The sequence below is a fragment of the Bipolaris oryzae genome (genome assembly GCF_000523455.1).
Source record: "Bipolaris oryzae ATCC 44560 unplaced genomic scaffold scaffold_15, whole genome shotgun sequence".
Taxonomy (NCBI): Eukaryota; Fungi; Ascomycota; class Dothideomycetes; order Pleosporales; family Pleosporaceae; genus Bipolaris; species Bipolaris oryzae.
In genome coordinates, this window is record NW_006911291.1 from 253,061 (window position 1) to 275,851 (window position 22,791).

Below are 22,791 nucleotides of genomic sequence, written 5' to 3' on the forward strand. Positions count from 1 at the left end.
ATATCTCTTATACACAGCTCAGATCACTCGTGTGCTAACTGTACTTGCCATCCTCCTCTAGAATATCGACTTTTGCTCTCCATAAATTTCCCCACTTCTCAATTTTCTCAATATGGCCACTTTCACCCCATACAGCGAGCAACCATCGCTACACACTCACGCACCTTACCGCGCAGCTTCCCTTACACAACCTGCCAACCTTCGCCAGGCACTCAAAGATGCCCAGGCCGATGCAAGCAAGAGTCTTATGGGTATTGCACAGGGCATTCCCAGCACTTTTGTGACCAAGCTTATTGCAAGCACAAAGCCGGATTTCATCTGGTTGGATGTTGAGCACGGCATGTTCGACCGTTTGACACTGCACGAGTGAGTTTTGCAGCAGATGACGAATGAGAAGAAATTTGCTAATAGAGTGATAAAAGCTGCATACACGCTGCTCAGCACCACTCTGAAGGAAAGTCAATGGTCATTTGTCGTGTACCCAAACGCGATGAAATCAGTCTCACTACTGCACTCGACGCTGGCTGTGCCGGTATCGTGATTCCCCACGTCGAGTCTGCAGATGAAGTCAGACAGTTCATCAAGGAGATGTACTTTGGTGGTTAGTTTCTCCTCTCTCAAAACTTTCCCTGTCCCTGCCTTGTCGCCCCACCCCCACCATTTCTTTTCTCAAGAGTACCCACGATAACACGATTCCCCAACAGACGGTAAAGGCCACCGCTCATTCTCCCCATGGGCCTTCACCCCCGGCCTGACTAAATCCCTGTACCCGAATGACCCTTACAACGTTCAAACTGCAAACAACCACGTCTGTCTCATCCCACAAATCGAGTCGCTCAAGGGTCTTGAGAATGCGGAAGAGATTGCTGCCGTACCAGGCATTTCCGGACTCATGTTTGGTCCGGGCGATTTTATGATTGATGCTGGAATGGATATCACTACTGTGTTGGCTGGTCAGCCTGATCCCAAGTTTCTTGAGGCTATGGCCAAGTTCAATGCTGTTGCTGCCAAGAATGATTTGCCAATCTTTGGGTATGTAATTTTCCCTTTCACTGCTTCCCCCCTTCTCGAGTGCACTATAATTTGCTAACATTTCATGTCTTTACAGTGGTGTCATGAGCCTAGAGCACCTACCTATGGCTATTCAAACTGGCATGCGCGCTATCGCTGTTCAATTCGACGTCTGGGGCACGACGAGATTGATGGCAAACTCGTTGGAGCAAGGATGGAAGGCTGCAAAGGAGTTTGAGGGAAACCCCAGGCCGGGGTTCTCAAATAGAACGGGCAAGAAGGCCGGTGAGAACGGTGAGAACGGTGTGAATGGTAAGTAGGTGTTAGCTGATACCGTCTATCCTTCATAGATATGTTTAGATATGTTTATAGACATAATGTATTTTCTATTTTGAAGCTGTATGAGAATGAAGATGTAGCCTTATGCTGGCGCACTATGATGTTGAACTTCATCTCGAACGCCTATCGTGGCTATGTACATGGTGTGAGTTTGGAGCAGGCAACTCCTTGTTCTGTAAGTATTCTGTAAGAATGATTACTTTACGCATATAGAAGATATATCGTTATGTATACTCGTTAAGCGTCGTTACTAGATTATCAAGGATTCAAATCTCGCTCCTACTTCGGCCGCAATTCTACATTCGCACATTACTACGATGTACTACTTACTACACCAAGCTCATGGACATGGAGCTTCTTTTTTTCGAAGCGCCAACTATATTAACGAGTGACTGTAACAGCCGGAGCGAGAAGTAGCAAGCAACTACAGCAGTGGGTAGACGGAGCATCGTGTGATTAAAGCTGTGCTTGTATTCAGCTATTTATGGACTGAACTAAATTGGAATCATCTCGACTACAGCTGACTCAGTCTTTTCATGCTTCGCCACTGAAACAATCTTCAGCCCAGCCTGCGCCGCAAGTTCGCCAAACGCTTTCTCGCTGCGCACCTTGCCACCAATATTCAAAATGAACATATCGACAGTACTAGTATATACACTCGGATCTTCGGGACGCAAATACTCTGCAATGAGTACCCGCGAGTCGTCTGCACAGGCTGTGCGTATGTTCTTCAGGATCTGAAGGGCTTCGAAGTCGGACCAGTCGTTTAACACCCGCCGTATGTAGTATACAAGCGCGCCTAGAAGAGTCAGCTGCTTTGGTCACCAACATGGAGGTTACATTTCGAAAAGATGGGAGACCTCTGTTTCATACCTTTAATCGGTTGTTCTCCAAAGATGCTGTGTCCAATCTTTTTTACTGGGCCCAAGATAGCAGAATCTTTGTGCTCTTCTACCGCCTCAGCAATCACATGAGGTTGGTCCTGCAAGACACACCTGGCTGCAGGAATCGCCGGTGACTCTTCCAAAATCTCCTTCAATGCTTGGCCCTTCCCTCCAGCGACGTCAACAATGAGCTCCCTATCAGCATTTCCTGCTGCATAAGCGCTCACCCAGCTAAAATCATATACTCCTGTAATAGGGATATCGCCATCAATAGCCATGGCGCCATTCATCTTAGTTGCTAACCCTGGGATCGCCGCCATGATTTCGTACGCCGTCTTGTCCGGCATGCCCATCGCGAACCCTCCTGGCGAGCGATTTGACCTAGGCGGCTCAGCGAGCCCGTTCGTTGCGAAATAGCCCGGCCACTGTGTCGTCGGTCCCATGAAGAAGTCGAAAAGGTACGTGTAGAATTGCCCAACACGGGCGTCCGTAAAGGCCTTTGATGTTGACGTATGTGCCACATGGCCGGGTGCCGGAGATTTTAGTACGTCGATTGCGATGAGGAAGGCCGTGAAGCGCTCAATGAGGTTATACTCAACGCCTAGCTGTGCCGTAAGATTCTCAAGTGATATTCCTTCCTCTGGAATGGCGTCGAAGATACCGTGCTCGACAAAGACACGCATTATACCCAGCTCAGCCATGGAGGCAAAGTACTTGCCGATTGGCGTCTCCGCCAGGGAGAATTGGGAAACCATATTGAGGTATTGAATATGTGAAACTGAAATGAAGGGTAATGAATAGTTCTAGGAATCCACAATCGAGCGAAGATGTTAAATAAGTCTACAAAACCAAGGAATCCATATACAACAAGCAATACTAGTGCCCCAATACAGTAATCCAGGTCAATTTCGCTAAGTTCATTAGCATTGACGCGTGACGACAATTCTGCAGGTAAGAGCACTCGTCACTGTAGGGTCTTCACAAGGTTCCCTTGCATTGCAAAAATACATAGCCGAATACGAGTCGGTGTCCGATGCTGTCCGAAGGACCCACAATTTTAGCATTCCATACTTTCCACCGCTAGTCCCGGGTAATAACTCCAAAAAGTAAGATACCTAGTCGTGATTTTTAAGAAAGCGAGGAATCCGATTCGGCATTTGTACTCTTTTACACATTTATATCAACGCATTAAGTCTAGTACGCGATCATTGAACCACCAGTAACAGCGCTCGTCTTCCCAAACGCATCCCTAACAAGCTCCTGAGCCCAATTCGGAAACCCCTTCAGCCATGAAATAGGTGCCGCAGCACTCGGAATAAAGAGTTGAGCACCACGCCTGCTAATAATCTGCTGCACAATAACCTCTGCTACCTCATCTGGCCTCAACATGCTCTCAAGGATCTTTGGATCTTGGCCACTCTTCAATATCGACTCCTCGATTAACGGCGTGCGCACCCAGCTCGGATGCACAATCGAAGTCTTAACACCAGACGCATGATACCAGATACTTAGCTCGCTCGTAAGACCCTCGTGGAATGATAGCGCAGCAGTCTTAGTCGCTACATAGTCTGCATTGGCAGAGTTCGTTAGAAATGAGTTGACGCTCGCCACTGTCATGATGTGGCCTTTGTTCTTTGCCACCATGTCTGGAACGAACTGCTGGACCAGTCGCCAGTGCGAGAGGATGTTTACGTCGAAAATCCGGTTGAGGAACTCGCTTGGGGTCTTTAAAATTGTATGAGAGCCCGTGATGCCGGCGTTGTTGACGAGGATTGATGGATGCCCCAGGTCTTTGCGGATTTTATCACCCGTTTCTGCTATAGCAGTAGGACTGGAGATATCGCACCGGAAGTAGTTCAGTAGGTGATTTGATGCAAACTCCTCGGGTGCGTCTTGTATGTCGAGCACTGCTACGCGGATTCCGTGTGAAGTGAGAGCTTCTGCGACGGCCTTCCCAATCCCACTGCATCCTCCAGTAACGACTGCAATTTCAGAGCTCCAGTTCCAGCCATGGCCTGCGTGTATCTGCCAGTTATTTGTAGCCCATGAGTTGAGAGCTGCATTGATCCTCCTGACGACACCCACTGCAGTTAGAAAACCTAATATGCGTATGGGGGTGTGTAGGTCGTTGACGTGTAAGAGATATTTTGATTCCAGGGCGCTTCTCCACATGTGTTCTGGTGTGTACCGCAGCAAGCCGAGAATTGGACCGGTGACTATTGGTTCAAGCGCATATTTGATGATGAGGGCTAGCCCCCTGAGAGGGAGTTCCAAAATTGCAGACATGTATTTCTTAGCAGTTTGCCGACAGGAGAAATATGTTTACCGAGGCATTGGCAGCGTCAAAACTTAAAGCGCGGATGTTACGAGGTGAGGTATTCCGGTGTAAATGGTACCCTGCTTGAGCGACTAGGCCGTGCCTGTTATCCGGCCTCAGGAGAAACCGAAACCACTTTAGGGTAATTCCCGATGGGCCGCGGCTTTGAGTTTTAGGTTTACTAATAGGAGCCGGAGATTTCTTAGTGGGGCCATAGCATGTACCCAACTATTGTATGAACACCGCAGCTTCAGGGATCTACTGATCGTAAATAATCGGAGATCCAGTATCTGGGTTTAGGCTGTAAGTCGGAAACATTGGTTAGAGTGCTTACGAAAACGATTCCGATTGTCCGACCCAGCATATTCGGGCATGGTACTTCCTAGGACTCACCGCTACGAATAAAGTTTGTGAAGTTGTAAAATATTCAAGCAATGGATCTTACACCGCATCCCGGAAGTTCAATCTAATTCAGTCAAAATGTCTTTTTGGGAGCAAATTCACAGCCGCCTCATTTTCCAAAGCGGTATAGGTTTTGCATACCGCCAACTATTCATGCACCCGCCTCCAATCGCAGCAGGAGTCAAACTCGACGGCCAGACAGCCATCATTACCGGCTCAAACACCGGTCTGGGATTTGAGGCAGCACGCCAGTTCCTCCAGCTAGGTCTCACTCGGCTCATCTTAGCCATCCGGTCGGAAGCCAAAGGCAGCCTCGCAGCAGAAGCCCTTCGAAATGAGTTTCCACACGCCCGAGTCGAGGTCTGGATCCTAGACATGGAGGATCCCGAATCAATCTCTGCATTTGCTACCAGATGTCAGGCGCTGCGTAGGCTTGATATTGCTATTCTCAACGCCGGAGTGCAGAACAAGGACTGCGTCATTTCTTCCAAGACAGGGAAAGAGCAGACTTTCCAAGTAAACTACCTTTCAACAATCATGCTGGCTGTACTTCTTCTACCGATACTGAGAGCCAAAGGGAGGACGGCTGGTAAGCCGGCTAGGCTCACAGTAGTGACGTCTACAACTGCATATTTTGCGGATTTCAACCACGAGAAAGCAATTTTACCACAGTTTGACGAAAAGTACGATGTCACCAAATGGTATGCGCGCGAGAAGTTACTGCAAATGATTTTTGTGAGAAGATTGGCGGCGCTAGTTGACTCCGACGAGGTTATTATCAACACGGTTTGTCCGGGACTAGTTGGAGGTACGGAAATCTGGCGCACCTTAAATACAAGCTCTTTATTCAACCTCATCCTCCCGGCCTACTTTGCTTTGTTTAGTAGAAGCCTGGAAGAGGGTGCGAGTACGTACGTTCATGCTGTGGCGGTTGCAGGTAGGGAAAGTCATGGAGGCTTCTTGAGTGAGTGGGGAGTGCGTCCGTAAGTGCTTCGCGAAGATAATTCATGCTCTTTCATCATTTACTGACAGTATGTTAGATTTCCAGTTGTTATGTATTCAGAGCGTGGCGAGAAGTTGATCAAGAAAGTTCTGAGCGAAAGCAGAGAGATCTTAAGAGCTGTGAATATCCCAAAGGCATTGATACAAGACTTATAGGAGATATGTTGTAACGACTGAGTTCTCACATAGTTTCTGCCTAATTTCTTCAGATACATTATATCAACCCGACTTCAGCTTCTCTGGTCTGAGAGTGAGTCTAACATTCAAAGGAGGGCGCACATAAGTAGCTCGCACGCGCTGGTCATGCCATGGTTTCTCAAGCCATTCGCTATCTACGAGCTCGACATTGTACTTCCATAGTAGCCGGGCAATTATCTGCTTGATCTCCGAATGTGCCAGGCTATTAGCATGTTCTCAATTAGTGGACGTTCTCGTGAGGCTGTCGGAGACAAATGTTGGAACGAGGGATGACATACTTCTGACCAATACAGTTACGTTTTCCGGTTGAAAAAGGCTGAAATGCTGCTTTATTGTCGTCTTTGAAGCGAGGGTCCTTAAGCCAACGCTGAGGAGCGAAGACTTCGGGCTCGGTGAAGTTGGCCGGGTTATGGTACATTGCCCAATGCCAGATATCTACATTTGTCTATGTTTTGGATATAATGTTCAGCGAGGTGCTCAATTTTTCATAAACATCCTATTAAGACTTACCCCTCCAGGAAGAAAATAACCACCAATGACCTCACCATGTCGCTGAATTAGTCGTGGTACAGAGCCTACAGCGGCCGGATAAATACGCAAGGTCTCGTCCACCACAGCTGTGAGATACTTGAGACGCTGTGCGCTGAGGAGTGTGATTTGTTCTGCACTATCGAAAGATGTGTCAATCTCTTCTCTCAGCTTGGCGAGAATATCAGGGTGGGTGCAAAGTAGGTAAGTTGCACCGGCAAGTCTAAATCAAGCCATAGTCAGTTCTGCTGTTTTCCAATGTGAGGGTTTATCATACGCGACTGCAGTCGTTTCGGATCCGGCTACGACGAAGATGCTTGCATTGTGGCAGATTGCTTCAAAAGAAAGGCCCTATCGCCCACACTATCAGTTTCGTGACCAAATCCGGTATCCGGGCTAGCGTTGTGAATATGCTTACCTCCTTTTTCTCAACATGGTCAGCTTTCATAACCTCAATAAAGTCCGCTCGACTCGGCTCAAGAGCCAAACGCTTCTCTACTTGAGTTCTCATAAACATGTTATGCTTTGCAATAATACTCGCAGCAAATGTCTTGACAACTGGTCCTATCATTGACTCCAAGAATGGATATGCCCGCCGGAAATGCGCCATATCATGTTGCGCAACGAAGAACTCCAAAATCGTGGCTATCCACGGATGAAAACCCCTTCGCTCCATGTTTCCAAAGGACTCGCCGAAGCTAAGATCACCAATGACATCGAATGAGAAGAAGTTGAACCACTCGGCTATATCAAAGTATCGTTCCTCGGAGCAGTGCTCCTCGAAGCAGCTAAAGAGGCGATCGACGTGATGCCGAATAAGAGGCTCCTGACGCTGCATGCCTTGCGCTGAGAATGCTGAGGCTAGCAAATGGCGTTGGTGCGTATGAGACTCTGTATCAGCTCCGATGATGCCTGAAGCGACTTCAGTTACGAAGCCTGGGTGCTTGAGATTCTCTGGCTGGCCAGGCTTGCGATGTCCGTACACTTCTTTCCATGCTGTTGCGTGGAGACATGACACGGAGTTCGGGCTGGTGCGGACAACCCCGCCGTACTTCTGATGCAGTGCGAGGATTCGTTTGTGCGGTGTGCTAGACCACGACATTAAAAGAAGAGGGATCGGTGATACGGACCATAAGAATGGCCCAGGTACTTTTCTCAGTGGGTTGATGTAGACATTGTAAATGATGGACCATACGACATGTCCTAGAACCTTTGATACAGGTTAGTAAAGATGTATTCCACATCACATTTTCCTAGAGTATTACCGCCCATAAGGCTATGTATATCACCATCCACATTGATAGGATCTCTTGAGATTCAGTGATCCTTAGAATAGACCATGCCATTTCGGAGTTCATTACATGCAGAAATAAAAGATGGTCAAGAGCGCTCTTTCAATGCATGCAAACAAAGATCATTTCCCCACTCTCTGATTCTCTGGAACACCGAATTTCCAGGATATCTTGCTCCGCATTTGATTGCAATCAACTAAGTGGGTTAAACAATATTCGGTGAGTTACCAGATTAGAGAAGCCTCGCTGGTGTACCCATAGAAGGACCGCAACTAAGATTGATACACTTTCGCCTGCTCTTGCGCCGGCGAATCATGGATGTATATATGTGCACCAATTATGCAATAGTATTTTTCCCCGCTATCCAGTGCTATTTATATCTGTAAATTCCTAGAATGGAAAAAAAATCAAGCTGGCTACACCCCTGTCTATACTCCCAAAGCTTGCCATTCAGATCGTAGGCCTGAAAAATACAACTTCAACACTGAAGATGCTTTTAGTTAGCTTAAAGCTCTTTCGCCATTTTGTTGATATTTCAAGGGCGAAATACATTCTTTGGCACGGTGTACGCAATGTACTAGAACTTAATCGCCCGGGAAAGACACCGAAGTGGCTAGTCTCATAGACACACTATTGCTAGGTATCCCAGTTTTTGCATATATGCATAGTATAGTAGCTACAGCACCATTTATGATTTAGGTTCTGTACTTTACTGGGAATAGAGCGGTTTTGAAAACGTTGTATAAAAGGCTAAGCTGATTCCTAAACGGTGTAAGGGATTGAAAGCGTCAATACCAATCCCGACATCATCAACGCAGTATCTCAACACACAGGTATTGCAAACTTCCAAGGTTTGACCTATATCCATTCAACAGCATCTTCCTAAGCGACATTCTTACGACGAGGAGTGAAGTTACAAATAACCGGCTCAGCGCACTTGAGGTTTAGCTCAACCTTGATCTTCATTTCTTCCGTACTAATGTCCTCAGTCCCATTGAGCCCACACCACGTGATGCTCTCAAACTCCTGTAGAAGCCGCACTAAGATATACTGAATCTGGAAACGGCCAAAAACCCGCCCAGGACACTGGCGTGGGCCTACACTAAAGGGTAGATAGTGACCATACTGTGGCGACCATGTTTCCCATCGTGAAGGATCCCACACATCGGCATCTGCACCTACTGTGGTCTTGTTGCGCTGAAGACCTGCGACTGAATATACTGTAGAATTGAAAAATTAACTAACCGTGAACAGTAGGGGCTCAAGATTTTGATGCTGCATTTAAGTTGCAATCTTACCAATGATTTGTCCAGCTGACACAGAAATGGGATCATTTCCATCCGGGCCGCCTCCGACAGGCAAAATTGCATCTTTCCTAGCCTCTCGAATATTAAGGCCGAGTGGGTGGTACATTCTCATAGACTCTTTGACTGTATTGGCAAGCAGATCTAGTTTTCTGAGCTGCTCCACCGAAGGAATCTCATCCATTCCAATGCTTGTAAGAAAACTCTAGTTAGTATGAAATCTATAGGTTTTGCTCACGTAAGGTTTTACTTACTGCTCTTCGATCTCTTGTTGAAGCTTTTTATACAGTGTTGGTTGGCGGGCCAGGTGGTATATTGTCCAAGTAGTTAGAATGGCACCTGGATCCTTCGTGGTCATTAGTATTTAGTTTCATCAGCAACATATCCATGATGGAATTGTTGACGTGAAATAACAAATGGAAACCTATGGCTTACCTTCGAAGCCATCAACACCGCAATTAGTTGACCTCTAATAAAATACCGGTCATTCGGATGCGTAGCAACCAGATCTTCTACAAGATTAAACTCCTTCTTCGTCTTCGAATCTGTTTGATTGTTGATCGGCAGCGCCAAAGTTTTATTGATGAGATCGTTGATATATCGTGTCAATTCACGATACGCTCTAGGAACGAAAAGCCAATCGGGAAACAAGTTTGCAAGACGTCTGCAAATACACATTTCATTAACACAATCATTGAATTTGAAGCTTGTAACTTACCCGAATAGAAGGCGATTGGTGTTGAAAGTCAGAAGCTCTTCCATTGCCTTACGGAACGGCTGTTCGTTCGCAGATAGCGAATTCGTGGATTCGCCTAGGAAGACTTGGCTCACCAGGTCAAGTTGGAACTGAGTATAGTAAGTAGGAGATTCACATCAGGAAAGGCCTGCATATGAGAACTCACCCTATCAACCACATCATACACATCGACCTTCTCAGGCGAATCCTTAATCAGTCTTAGAAGCTTCTGTATATGCCTCTCAGCGGTCGGAATATCATCCGAACGGACACGAGAAACCTTTTTCACAACACTCGTCAGCCATTTCCCCCCGAAGTTCCATAGGAGCAAAACATCTTCTCACATGCGGCTCCAGCTGTTCCCTACTCGTCTTCCATAGCGGCCCATCCGCTACCCCGCGCGATTAGCAACTCCGCTCTACAATATCAAGTACTACGCACTTACTCGTAAACACCGAATCCCCCAAAATGCTACTAAAAACATCGTGCGGGGTCTGGCCTTTCGCAAAATCTGCAAACTGATCCGCCTGGATCGCCTTGATGTTTTCTGCGCGGTCAGTAATAAATATATCGCCACCGAGTAAGTTCATTTCAACCGTGCGACCGGGCGTATCGAGCACCTCGTCGCAGATGTACTCGACAAACGTGTTTGACTGTAGGCGCTGTACGAGATTCCATGCCATGTCGAGACCTGGTCGCCACATGATGATTAGTTTCACTGCTGTATTAGAGTCGCGCGCTAGAGAAAGAGGAAGAGGGATGGTTGCTGACCGAAAGGTAGTTTGTAGGGGATGCGAGGTGCATGCGGGATAAATGGTTTCTTTGCATGGTTATTATGCAGTCTAGATGCTAGAATGGCATAGAAAATGATTGCCGCTATGCCGTAGAGAAGTGGTTTTGAGATACCAACGTCTATGGACGTTAAGACGCCCATCTTCCGTTTCTTAAGCTCAGAGTCTCGTTGAAGAAAGAACCATGTGGCAAGTTATCTTGTGCAGGAAAACACCGGCTAACTGTATATCGTAGATGGTTTGGCAAATTGACACAACTAGTACTCAGGTATCTGGGGTGCATACAAGGCAGTTGAAAACTAACTTTTCAAACAATCTCTTCGTTATTCACTGCACCAGTCCACTCTGGACTTAGGCTTGCTAGGTAGAAATTCGATAGGCCATCACGGGCATCAATGACTATTCGCATGTTGAGTGCTCGGTCCTAGCATTGCGGATATCCCAATCCGGTAGTACTGACACTACTGACTTAACTATGAACCCCGTGATCTCTACGCCACTGATTCAGTATGCTCCGTTCATCAGATCATATTTCGGCAAATGCCCTTTTCATATTTGTCATTGCGCCCGCCGTACGGTAATCAAATTGGAAGGGGGTTTCCTTCTTAACGTTATGTCGGGTACGACTATGACGGACTAGACTTTTTATCTCTCTTTGCTATACAGCGCATCAGATCAATTATATCAGAAAAAAAGAGCAGGTCACATTCTAATCTACCGGAATTGGATGTTAAAAAAATCAACCTTACAATGAGAGTACATAACAAAAGGAGTTAGGTAAGAATTTACGTCAGCGGTACCCTGCTCTTGAGCCCTAGTAAGAAACCATTTAGTAATACGACTCAAATCCTTTTAACGGATATATGCCTATTTGGCACGCCTCCATTGGGTACGACAAGGAAATTAATGTTGTGGGTATGGCTATATGCAAAAATTAAATAAGCTTTGATGTGAACCCCGTTGCTAAACAGTTCGGGCTCCGAACGGGTAAGAGAGTTGTTGGCCGATAGGTTACATCATACGTAAGCGGGAAATGGATGCAATAATGCCGAATGCGGTAACTTCGCCTAGAGGGTCACTGTCACAACTGTACAAGTAATTCTCATGTTAATCTTACATTTACATAGCAAAAATGAACCAAGTGCATTTATCTTGCGTATTTGATGTTCAAAATCTTATAGTAGGGATTCAAATATTCGATAGTGCAAACGAGGTTATCTCGACGGGTCAACCGCAATTTCCGAAGTTAACCGAGAGCGCTTGGACGAGCTACACCGAATCGATGCTTCGGCCTTAATAGTAGAAAAAGTCCGTTGCATAGTTCACATGGTTACTCTGAGTTGCTAGCGTTGCCACTCCACTTTCTCACCAGAAAGTAGCATGCTAGCTAAAGAAGGAAATTTTGAATATCTTACCGTTGCTTAGCACCGATGCAGCCAATGAGATTGAAGGCTCTTGAAGCGAATCAGATTGCATTTCTTCGTGCACGAGATCCCTCTTAGGACTGATCGTGATGTGCAGGTAAACCCTTGATAAAGTTCATGAATACGTCCTTGGGTCCCATGCCGACTGAAGCGCCTCAAAATCAAGATCCCTGGTAGTGCTGTAAGTAAGTTTGGAGTAGGGTATGACATGCATGGTGGTCATTGGCTGCAGGAGAGCTGTATCACTATTACCCTGTATCCTTTTGATCACACCGTAGCTGTAACAAATTTGCATAGTGGTTTGCCTTAACGTGCTGCGTAATAATCTTACTGGACACATAGTTAGCAAGCATCAGGCTTTCGGTGATGGCAACATACTTTGATTCTCGGCGAGATGTCGCGCATTTCGAGCGAAGCTGCATGACCATCTATTATGCAGAATATATGTATTAGATGCGGGATACCCAGAATCTCATTGCCTCTTCCACCGTTCTCAACAAATTCTCCATACCTCTCTTCTCGAAACTTGGAAGCATCCATCCTCCACAAGTAATACAGGACGTTGAGGATCCGGTATCAATTGAGCCCAAACTGATATAACATCACAAACAACAATCATGGCTGCAGACAAAACAATGCCCATAGCCATCATTGGCATGAACATGAAGTTCCCAGGTGATGCAGTGTCCGCGCAGTCATTCTGGGAACTGATCATGAGCGCAAGAAACGTATCCAAAGAGATACCCGCCGACCGTTTCAAGATAGATTGCACGTAGTCCTTCTCCAAAAAGCACACTCCTCCACATGCTAACTCAAATGCCCAGCATTCTACCACCCCGACCCAAACCGCCTAGATAGCGTAAGTCTACCCAACTAACTCTAACGTCAAACAATTCAATTGACCCGAACCCCAACAGGTTCGCATCAGAAATGCACACTTCATGACTGAAGACCCCCGCGCCTTCGATGCCCCCTTCTTCAATATGTCGCACGCCGAAGCTTCAGTGCTCGACCCACAACAACGCGGCCTCCTCGAAGGCGCCTACCGCACCTTCGAAAACGCTGGCATCCCCATGGAATCCCTCTCACGAACCCCGACATCCGTCTACTGTGCCTCCTTCTCTCGCGACGGTGAAACAATAACCGGCCGCGATTTTGCGTCGCAGTCCCGGTACCACGCTACAGCCAACGGCTCCTCAATGCTCAGTAACCGCATCAGCCATTTTTTCGATCTCGCAGGGCCGTCACTGACGGTGGATACGGCGTGCTCGTCCGGCCTGTATGCACTACATCTCGGTGTACAGAGTATACTAACGGGCGAGAGCACAATGTCGCTTGTATGCGGCGCAAACACGTTTATCACGCCAGAGAGCCAAGCGCTTGCGCTTAGCAACGGCGGGTTCCTCAGCGTAGACGGCAAGAGTTACAGTTTTGACGCCAAGGCGAATGGATATGCGAGGGGTGAGGGATTCGGCTTTGTGCTGCTGAAGCCCCTAGATGCGGCAGTTAGAGATGGGGATGTGGTGAGGGCGGTGATCCGGGCGACGGGGGCGAACCAGGATGGTAGGACGCCGAGTATTACACAGCCGAGTCAGCAGGCGCAGCTGGATCTGCTGAGAGATACGTATCGTGTTGCGGGGTTGGATGTTGCTGATACCGGGTATGTTGAGGCTCATGGTACAGGAACGCCTGTTGGTGACCCGATTGAGGCGTCTGCTATAGGGCAAGCTTTCCGAGATGGTCGTAGTCTTGATAGGCCGCTTTATATTGGGTCAGTCAAAGCGAGTATTGGTCACTTGGAAGGTGCTTCGGGCTTGGTGAGTTTTGGAAGACTTCTGACTCATGTGCGTATACACATTGCTAACTGATCTGGTGTTTAGGCTGGTGTCATCAAAGCTGTTCTTGCACTGGAAAAGGCAGTAATTCCGCCAATTGCAATGTTTGAAAAGGCCAATCCTGCCATTGATGCAGAGGACCTTCAGCTCGCGGTAAGAGCCTCTTTTGCAGACTGGGAGAAGTGTTCTCATTGACTTGGTTTAGTTCCCTAAAGAAGCAGTCCCATGGCCAGTATCAGAAGTTCGCAGAGCATCAGTGAGCTCCTTTGGATACGGAGGTAGTAATGCTCATGTGATCCTTGATGATGCATACAACTATCTGCGTAGCCGCGGCTTAAAGGGCCTACATAAATCCGTCAGCGGATCTCTGCCTACAAATGGACATGCAAACGGACATACTAACGGACACACCAATGGAAGTACCAACGGGCATTCCAATGGGCATTCCAATGGGCATACCAATGGGCACACCAATGGCCACGCCAACGGACACAGTAATGGCCACTCCAACGGCAACAGCACCGTCCCATCAACAACCCCCTACGCCATCCTCCCCTTCTCCGCCGCAGACAGCGACGGCACAAAGCGCCAAGCAGAAGCCCTCCGAACCTTCCTCTCCACCCACAATACCCCCTCCTCCACAGACTTCCTCTCAGACCTATCCCACACTCTTTCCTCGCACCGATCGCTCCTCACATTCCGCTCCTTCGCCGTCGTCTCCTCCCTCAAAGATGACCTCACAGCCCTCATCTCACCCAGCATCTTCAGCAGCACCTCATCTTCGCCCGACCTCTCCTTCGTCTTTACAGGCCAAGGTGCACAGTACGCTCGTATGGCTACCGGACTCCTGCACTACCCAGTTTTCCGTCAGAGCCTAGCGGAGTGCGACGCCTATCTCACTACTCTTGGTAGCAGCTGGTCTGTTCTGGAGGAGCTCGAGAAGGACAAGGAGAGCAGTAGAGTCACAAAGCCCGCGCTATCACAGCCTCTCTGTACTGCTATACAAATTGCTCTTGTCGATCTGCTCCGTACATGGGCCATTGTTCCTCGTGCGGTAGTTGGACACTCGTCAGGTGAGGTAGCGGCTGCGTACTGTGCGGATGGGTTGGATCGTCAGAGTGCATGGCGCGTGGCTTACTTCCGTGGTGTTGTGGCCGACAAGTTGGCTTCTGACTCGGCGAGGGAATCGACAACGATGATGTCGGTGGGTTTGGGCAAAGACGCTGTCCAGAAGTATCTAAAGGCGGAGCCAACTGTGACGGTTGCGTGTGAGAACAGCCCCGTCAATGTGACCTTGTCAGGTCCAAAGGCAGCAATCTTGCGGTTGTTTGATACATTGGATGCTGAGGAGGTTTTTGCACGGAAGTTACCTGTGACTATTGGATATCACTCGGAAGCACTACGCGATGGCGCCGTTGAATATGAGGGTTTGCTGGCTGGGATATCTGCGCCGGTGAAAGATACGAAAGAGCCCAGCAAAGTCGCCTTCTTCTCGTCTACAGAAGGTGACTTCATCACACTGGGAAGTCTTGTGAGGCCGAACTACTGGGTAAAGAACCTTCTCTCCCCAGTCCTCTTCACCGATGCTGTAACAGCGCTCGTCAGCGAGCGGAAGCAAGCCACCAAATTCTTCGTTGAGATCGGACCGCAATCTGCTCTCAGGCGGCCCGTCAAAGATATCCTCTCACAACTCGGAGAAGGCGAGGAAAAATGGTCATACGCTGCTGTACTTGATCCCCGCAAACCCGACGTCCGCTCCCTCCTCGAAACTATTGGCGCCCTTTGGAGCGCCGGTATACCCATCGACCTAAACCTCCCCAACCAAGCCTCCATCCAGCCCACAGCCCAGCCAAAGCGTGTAACAGACCTCCCCTCATACCCGTTTTCCCGCGCCAAACTTTACTGGGATGAACCTCGCATCAGTGCCCTCTACTCCCAGAGACCCTTCCGCCGACACGCCCTCCTTGGTCTACGCGAAAATGACTTTAACTCCGCTCAGCCGACCTGGCACCACAAGATCCGCCTCGCTGAGGCCCCATGGATCGTCGACCATGCCCTTGAAGGCTCTCCACTCTATCCCGGCACGGGTATGCTCGTCATGGCCATCGAGGCCGCACGGCAGCTCCTCCCACCGAGCGCAGAGATCAGTGGGTACAAACTTGAAAACGTACGGTTTATGCGGTCTATCCCTGTGAATGAGTCGGAGAAAGGCACTGAGGCGAAGATCTACCTTCAACCACGCCGGCATACTGCCAAAGACGCTGCGCAACGCTTGTACGACTGGCGAGTATTCACGCTCGGTGGTGATGAGTGGATTGAGTGCGCGTATGGTAGCATCCGTGTCGAGCTTGAGGAAGCAGAGACCTCGCCTGAGACAGCCGCTCGCAAAGCTAGATGGGCCAGCGCTGTAAGCCAGGAGCATGCAAGCACAGCAGGACAGTGCACATTGAGTGTGCAGAGCGGGCAACTGTATGAGAACTTGAGCAAAAAATCCGGGTTCGACTACGGGCCATATTTCCAGGGCTTGCGGGAAATCAAGTACTCTCGCAATGGATGTGCGTCGGGTACGCTTGCACTACGGGACTATGCAAAGAATATGCCCTACGCCGATGAGGACCCTTGTGTGATTCACCCCACAACGTTCGACTCAGTCTTCCACGTGGGATTCGTTTCGCTCAGTATGGGTGGATGGGAGGCGATACCAACGCTCATGTTCAGCAACCTCAAGGAGCTATGGGTCTCGCACAAGCTATTCACACTGCCCGGTAATCCGCTGTTGCACGTCGCGACAAAGGAGGTGGCTCGCACCTTTAGGGAGTTTGAGTGGGATGCTAGCACCTTACTTGCAGAGACAGGCGAGCCTGTTATCGTTGCCAGGGGCGAGCGCGGAACTGTCATCGCTGGCGCCGGCAGCAGCGCCCGCAATGATGACGACGGTGCTAGTCGCTTCTCATATGGCATTGACTTCAAGCCCGACCTCTCACTGCTAGACAAGACCGAAACTGAGACTCATCTCAAGGACCTATATGCGCGGGACCCGCAGTTTTCGCCGGACCCTAAGGACGCCGAGGCTGTCGATCGTGCCGATGCTATTGCGCTGTACTTCATTGAGCAAGCACTAGATAAGATAGAGAACGGCGAACCGTTGGAGCTCGATAACCACTTAACCAAGTATGTGGATTTCCTGTGCAAGGTTCGCGCCAATAGGCACAAGTACACGTTGGCATCGCGGGGGCTAGGCCATTTGACTATCGAGGATGTCTTGCGTGAGGCAGATAACGAGCCAACCCAGAAGCTAGTGAAGAAGGCTGGCGAGCATCTCTATGGCATTTTGGCGGGAACAGATAATGCGTTACAGATTATCTTTGAGGGCAATCTTGCTAATGGTAAGTCCAACAAAACAGGCTGAGAGAGGGCAATGATAAAACTAACATGGGGGGACAGATTTCTACCATTGCGACTTCTATTCACGCCACTACCGCAAAGCTGGCGCATATATGAACATGCTAGCGCACGCGAACCCCCAGCTAAGGATCTGTGAGGTTGGTGCAGGAACGGGCAGTGCCACGAGCAAGGTACTGCCGTTCCTGATTGACACTGATGGCCTTGAGGGTGATCGATTGGTTCGGTATGTTAATTTGGGCATCTCCCTCCTCTCCCTTGTACTGACCATTCTCTCAGATTCGGCGAGTACGCATACACCGATGTTTCAGTCGGTTTCTTCGAAAAAGCGCGCGAAAAATTTGCCTTTGCCGAGAAACATATGCGCTTCGCCAAACTTGACCTTGAAATCTGCCCATCCCTTCAAGGCTTTGAACTCGGCAGCTATGATGTGATAATGGCCTGTAACGTAATCCACACCACATCAGATCTCATGAAATGCCTTCGCGACCTGTACGCCCTCCTACGCCCTGGAGGTAAGCTGGTTATGATGGAGACCACTGTCGACAACATCCGTGACGGCATCATCTTCGGTTTGTTGCCGGGATGGTGGATGCGTGAGGGTCATTGGTGGGACGGTGAGGATGTTGACGCTGTGCCCGGAGAGGACGAGGCACTGGGACCTATCCTCACTGAGGACGGATGGGATGCCGCACTAAAGACGGCAGGCTTCTCGGGTGTAGACATGGTGTTCAGGGACAACGAGTACAAACCTCGTCATCGCGTCTCAACGCTCGTAGCAACAAGGCCAGAGGAGGTTGAAACCGAAGCTGAGCGCGAGCACTGGGTCATTCTCGCGGATCCCGCGCAGGCTACTCATGCCGATGTGCTGAAGGCGAAGCTCGCTGCCGTCCCATGGATCGGCAAGACGGAAGCGTACACTCTCGAAGGTCTGGTTGCCGCTGGATTGGAGCTGAGCAACACCAAGGTCATCAGCTTGCTCGAGATTGACACGCCCCTCCTGGGTACCATTGCAGGTTCGCAATTCGAAGCCCTCAAGAAAATCAGTTTGGATGCTAAGACGGTCCTCTGGCTTACATGCGGCGGCAGTCCTGGTGCTGGCAACCCTGCCGCTGAGATGGCAGTCGGTTTCTCGAGAAGTGTCTGCTCTGAGCGAGGTGATCAGTCCTTCATCACACTGAGCTTGGAAACCGAGGATCTGGCTGAAGGATCAAGCCATATAGTACGTCTTCTCAAGCACTTCCACAAGGCGGGAGGTAGCAGGAGCGCAGATGCCGAGTCGGAGTATGCAGTTCACAACGGCCTCATCCATATCCCGCGCATCGTCCCACAAAAGAGCGTCAATCAGATTCTCGCCACGCGGGCCAAACTCCCTGATAAACTCAGCTTCGCACTTGGTCAAGCCGCCCCCAAGCCGCGCGTAAACCTGACCATCCAACAGCCCGGTCTCCTTGACACGCTCTACTACACTGAAATCCCTACTCCCAGCACCGAGCTGCAATCAGGTGAAGTTGAAATCGAGGTAGCAGCTGCCTCCTTGAACTTCCGTGATGTAATGATCGCTCTGGGTCAGGTGCCTGGCGACGGCCTCGGCCTCGAGGGCTCAGGAACTGTCACCCGCGTCGGTCCAGGCTGCAAACACTTACAACCTGGCGACCGCGTCATGTACTTCATCTTCTCGACAGGCGGCTGCTGTGGAACCTATGTACGTTGCGATGAGGCCTCGACACGCAAGATTCCGCGCGAAGATATCTCCTTCTTGGACGCGGCCGCTATCCCTGCAGTGTGGGCTACAGTTGTGTATGCGTTTGATTATGTGGGCCGGCTGCGCAAGGGCGAGAGCGTATTGATCCATGCCGGAGCAGGTGCAGTGGGTCAAGCTGCTATTCAGCTCGCACAGCTGCGCGGGGCGGAGGTCTTCGTTACGGTAGGAAGCGAGTGGAAACGCAAGTTGGTGAAAGAGCTTTACGGCCTCGCAGACGATCACATCTTCCACAGCAGAGAAGCCAGCTTCGTTGACGACGTGTTCCATGCCACAGCCAACCGCGGCGTCGACGTTGTCCTGAACTCCCTCGGCGGCGAACTCCTCCAACACTCATGGCTTTGCACTGCGCCCTTCGGCCGCTTCATTGACATTGGCAAAGCCGACATCCTTGCCAACAATACACTCGAGATGGGTCATTTCCTACGCAACGTCACCTTTGCGGCTATCGACGTTGCGGGAATGTACGCCGAGAACAAACCACTCATGCAACTTGTGCTCGACGATGTGTTCAGTCTATTTGCAGCGAACCCTGGGTTGCACAACCCCAAGCCGCTGCATGCATTTGCGCCAAGCAAGATCGAAGAGGCGATGCGCGCTTTGCAGGGAGGCAAGATTGCTGGCAAGGCAGTCATTGATTTCCAGATGGCGGGTGATTTAGTAGTGTATCAGCCCGTACGGACACCGGCATACGGCTTTGAGGCACAGGCTACCTATGTCATTAGCGGTGGTTTGGGCGGTTTGGGGCGTGAAATCATGCGCTGGATGGCCTCTCGCGGTGCCCGGCATTTCCTCGTCACCTCGTCTCGAGGTGTGGCCGGGCGTGCCGACGTAATTGCTTTCATCAAAGAGATGGAAGCGCAGGGTGTCGTGGTCCACGCGCCGGCGTCGGATATCTCCAACCGCGCTGTTCTCGAGGCTACCCTTGAGGATGCTCGCAAGACACTACCGCCCATCAAAGGCTGTATTCAAGCAGCAATGGTTTTGTCAGACAACATGCTCTCCAACATGACTGTCGAGCAATACCACCGCGCCCTAGCCCCCAAGTACCAAGGCTCTTGGAACCTTCACGAGCTCCTACCAAAGGATATGGACTTCATGGTCTATCTCTCTTCTATGAGTGGCATCATAGGCAACCCCGCACAAGCTAACTATGCAGCCGGCAACACCTTTGAAGACGCGCTTGCGCGGCACCGCGCAGCTAATGGGCTAAAGGGAGTCTCATTCGATCTAGGTTTAGTCCTAGAGGCTGGATGGGCGAGTGATAACTTCGAAGATGTGACAAAGAGTTTGCGCGCTGGCCTGGGTGGACTGACGCAGAAGCAACTAATGGCAATTTTGGATGTCTTGTGCGATCCGGAGTATGACTGCACGGGTAGTGCGGCGCAAGTGGTCAATATCCACGACAAGCCTGTGAAACTATACAGGATGTTCCAGGATGGTGTGTTGCACTGGGCAGGCAAGCCGCTTTTCAAGAACTTGCTTCGTCTGGGCCAGGTTGAACTGGTCAATGGCGCTGGAGGTGGCGGCGAGGGTGAGGCCACGGCAGTTGACTATCTGGCGCTCATCAGGGCTGCAGCTAATGCCGAAGAGGCTGGGCAGATTGTTACGCTGGCATTGCTTGGGAAATTGAGCAAGTCACTATCAGTGCCAGCGGAGAGTCTCGATGTTGGCAAGCCAGCCTATGTGCTTGGTGTTGACTCGCTTATTGCAGTTGAACTGCGGTACTGGTTCCTCAAGCAGTTCGGCGTAGAGGTTCCTGTGTTTGTCATTCTGAAGAAGCAGTCGACCGCTGAGTTGTGTGGGCATGTGGCAGAGCAGGTAATTGCAGCAAAATGAGTTTAATGATAGCTATGATGTATATTAGTAATAGTTTAATGAAGGAGGAAAGCAGTGTGGTAGTGGAGCGATCATCGAGTGCAGGTCTGATCGGGATGCGGCCCCACTTCGCTTCCGCCGCCGAGGTTACGGTATGGTTTGGGTAGGCCCAAGTCCTTCACGCCGTCTTATGATAATAATGGCCCTGTCTAAGGGCGAGAAAAGATGAATTGTGTTATGAATTTCACAATTTTGCTATGTGCATGTACACGAAGAAGTGATCGAAACCGATGGTATCGAGATATACATTAGAACTCATCAGGTGCATCTAAGTTAGATACTACATATCACTTGGCTTGTACAACTTTGTGCCATTCAATCGAAAGGTTCCCGCATTGTAGCACTGCACGATTGCTACTTAGACGTACTTCTTGGTATATCCACAGCCTTTCACACTAAGAACGCCCCAACAAGTCTGAGATAGCCTGCATGACACAATCATCAAACGGCAATGGAGTTGATGTATCTGCCCAATGCTCGTCTCCTTCGACTCTTGGCTTTACAATATCCTCCGTAAGGCTAACATCAAGTTTGTGATCCAGCTGACGGATTGCATCAAATGCGTTGCTGAGTTATTACTCTCTTTTTCAACCCAACACACAACATGATCGGCTGCTCTGTAGATATCTGGCATAAGCTGTACCTGCAAAGTTCTCTTATCGTAATCCAATCGATTGATACAGATCGCATCAATCCATATTAGTCGTTCTCGTTCAGGAAACCTGAGGTATGGTAAGGCAGTGGCCAAATTGCGCGTGATATGGAGTTTGCCCTTTTCACGGCTTCGTACCAGGAGAGTTTTAGGGTCAGCTGGCGAACCCCATGTGTAAAAAGGCGCGTCGAAATTCAATGAACGGGATCTTTGGAAAGGGTTTAATCCTTCCCCTTACTGCTGTGACGATCGGAACCGTTGAGGTTGATAATATTTATAAAGGTTGACCTCGAGAGGTGAGTCAAAGGCTCTAGGCTGAATAGTGAGAAGTCGGATGTAACCCTTCTTTGAATTGATCGGAGCGTAGGTGTAGCTTTTTTCTTCAATTTGTGGTTCGGTGATACGGCGCTTCTTCGCGCCACATTCAGTCTCAGGTGGTCGCTTCTTTGTCGACTCGAATGCGGGTAACTGAGCCGGTTGATCTCTGGCTGACATGTCCAAGATGAAAGAGGGCTAGAGGCACTTTGAGACGGAAGGCTTGTGTCATGGTGTATCGATTGTGACAACTGTTCGATACGACGAATTACCTGAGAGAACATATCGTGAAGTGAGTTATGTGAGCAGGCTGAGGAACTAGGTAGAAGGACCAGACTGAGGGCCTGGGTTAAGCCGTCAGGCTGATAATTATTCATGAACAAATGGCTGCCACATCGTAAATTCAAGCCACTCTTCAGGCGAGCAATCCTAAAAAGGGTGTACACAACATATGCATTCCGCAGCTGCGTCGATTCTGACAGGACGATGGGTATGAATGGCGGCGTTAGAGAGCTTTATCACTGGTCTGCGACGCACAACGCTTACATCATCGCAAAACGGTAACGTGTTTTATCAGTAAGCGGCCCACATCAGTAAGTGGCCCACCCCACCAAACTTGACGCGGCTCTTTGCGCAATTGCTCTACAACAACGCAATAATATTAGATAGAAATAAGAGGTATTATTCTTTATCTAGATTTACATGAAGTCCGAGTATGC

The 22,791-nt window shown here is 49.4% G+C and overlaps 8 protein-coding genes across 8 annotated transcripts; 3 read left to right on the forward strand and 5 right to left on the reverse strand.

Moving 5' to 3' along the window:
• Window positions 1-112: 112 nt before the first annotated feature.
• COCMIDRAFT_1972 (uncharacterized protein) lies at window positions 113-1,331 on the forward strand (the record flags this gene model as incomplete). The annotated part of the gene is made up of 4 exons (XM_007685971.1): window positions 113-366; window positions 423-601; window positions 705-1,032; window positions 1,109-1,331. The coding sequence occupies 4 exons, from the start codon at window positions 113-115 to the stop codon at window positions 1,329-1,331; spliced, it is 984 nt and encodes a 327-aa protein (XP_007684161.1).
• A 513-nt stretch (window positions 1,332-1,844) lies between these two features.
• Window positions 1,845-2,989, reverse strand: COCMIDRAFT_33377 (uncharacterized protein; the record flags this gene model as incomplete). Its single annotated transcript, XM_007686011.1, has 2 exons — window positions 1,845-2,149; window positions 2,224-2,989. 2 exons carry the CDS (start codon window positions 2,987-2,989, stop codon window positions 1,845-1,847), a joined length of 1,071 nt encoding a protein of 356 aa, XP_007684201.1.
• A 439-nt stretch (window positions 2,990-3,428) lies between these two features.
• COCMIDRAFT_1974 (uncharacterized protein) lies at window positions 3,429-4,520 on the reverse strand (the record flags this gene model as incomplete). Its single annotated transcript, XM_007685972.1, has 1 exon — window positions 3,429-4,520. The coding sequence occupies one exon, from the start codon at window positions 4,518-4,520 to the stop codon at window positions 3,429-3,431; it is 1,092 nt and encodes a 363-aa protein (XP_007684162.1).
• Window positions 4,521-5,031: 511 nt separating this feature from the next.
• On the forward strand, window positions 5,032-6,111 carry COCMIDRAFT_84928 (uncharacterized protein; the record flags this gene model as incomplete). Its single annotated transcript, XM_007686070.1, has 2 exons — window positions 5,032-5,936; window positions 5,994-6,111. 2 exons carry the CDS (start codon window positions 5,032-5,034, stop codon window positions 6,109-6,111), a joined length of 1,023 nt encoding a protein of 340 aa, XP_007684260.1.
• A 63-nt stretch (window positions 6,112-6,174) lies between these two features.
• On the reverse strand, window positions 6,175-8,027 carry COCMIDRAFT_85102 (uncharacterized protein; the record flags this gene model as incomplete). The annotated part of the gene is made up of 6 exons (XM_007686071.1): window positions 6,175-6,355; window positions 6,432-6,598; window positions 6,664-6,904; window positions 6,959-7,032; window positions 7,100-7,891; window positions 7,947-8,027. 6 exons carry the CDS (start codon window positions 8,025-8,027, stop codon window positions 6,175-6,177), a joined length of 1,536 nt encoding a protein of 511 aa, XP_007684261.1.
• Window positions 8,028-8,855: 828 nt separating this feature from the next.
• COCMIDRAFT_33381 (uncharacterized protein) lies at window positions 8,856-10,696 on the reverse strand (the record flags this gene model as incomplete). The annotated part of the gene is made up of 8 exons (XM_007686012.1): window positions 8,856-9,193; window positions 9,272-9,468; window positions 9,532-9,623; window positions 9,713-9,941; window positions 9,996-10,123; window positions 10,180-10,293; window positions 10,358-10,404; window positions 10,459-10,696. The coding sequence occupies 8 exons, from the start codon at window positions 10,694-10,696 to the stop codon at window positions 8,856-8,858; spliced, it is 1,383 nt and encodes a 460-aa protein (XP_007684202.1).
• A 2,167-nt stretch (window positions 10,697-12,863) lies between these two features.
• COCMIDRAFT_33382 (uncharacterized protein) lies at window positions 12,864-21,066 on the forward strand (the record flags this gene model as incomplete). The annotated part of the gene is made up of 8 exons (XM_007686013.1): window positions 12,864-12,996; window positions 13,053-13,087; window positions 13,146-14,045; window positions 14,109-14,216; window positions 14,269-14,528; window positions 14,583-17,449; window positions 17,508-17,691; window positions 17,745-21,066. 8 exons carry the CDS (start codon window positions 12,864-12,866, stop codon window positions 21,064-21,066), a joined length of 7,809 nt encoding a protein of 2,602 aa, XP_007684203.1.
• A 628-nt stretch (window positions 21,067-21,694) lies between these two features.
• COCMIDRAFT_52799 (uncharacterized protein) lies at window positions 21,695-22,135 on the reverse strand (the record flags this gene model as incomplete). The annotated part of the gene is made up of 2 exons (XM_007686072.1): window positions 21,695-21,965; window positions 22,014-22,135. Coding segments are annotated over 2 exons (393 nt in total), but the record flags the coding sequence as incomplete, so codon positions are not given.
• Between the last annotated feature and the right edge of the window lie 656 nt (window positions 22,136-22,791).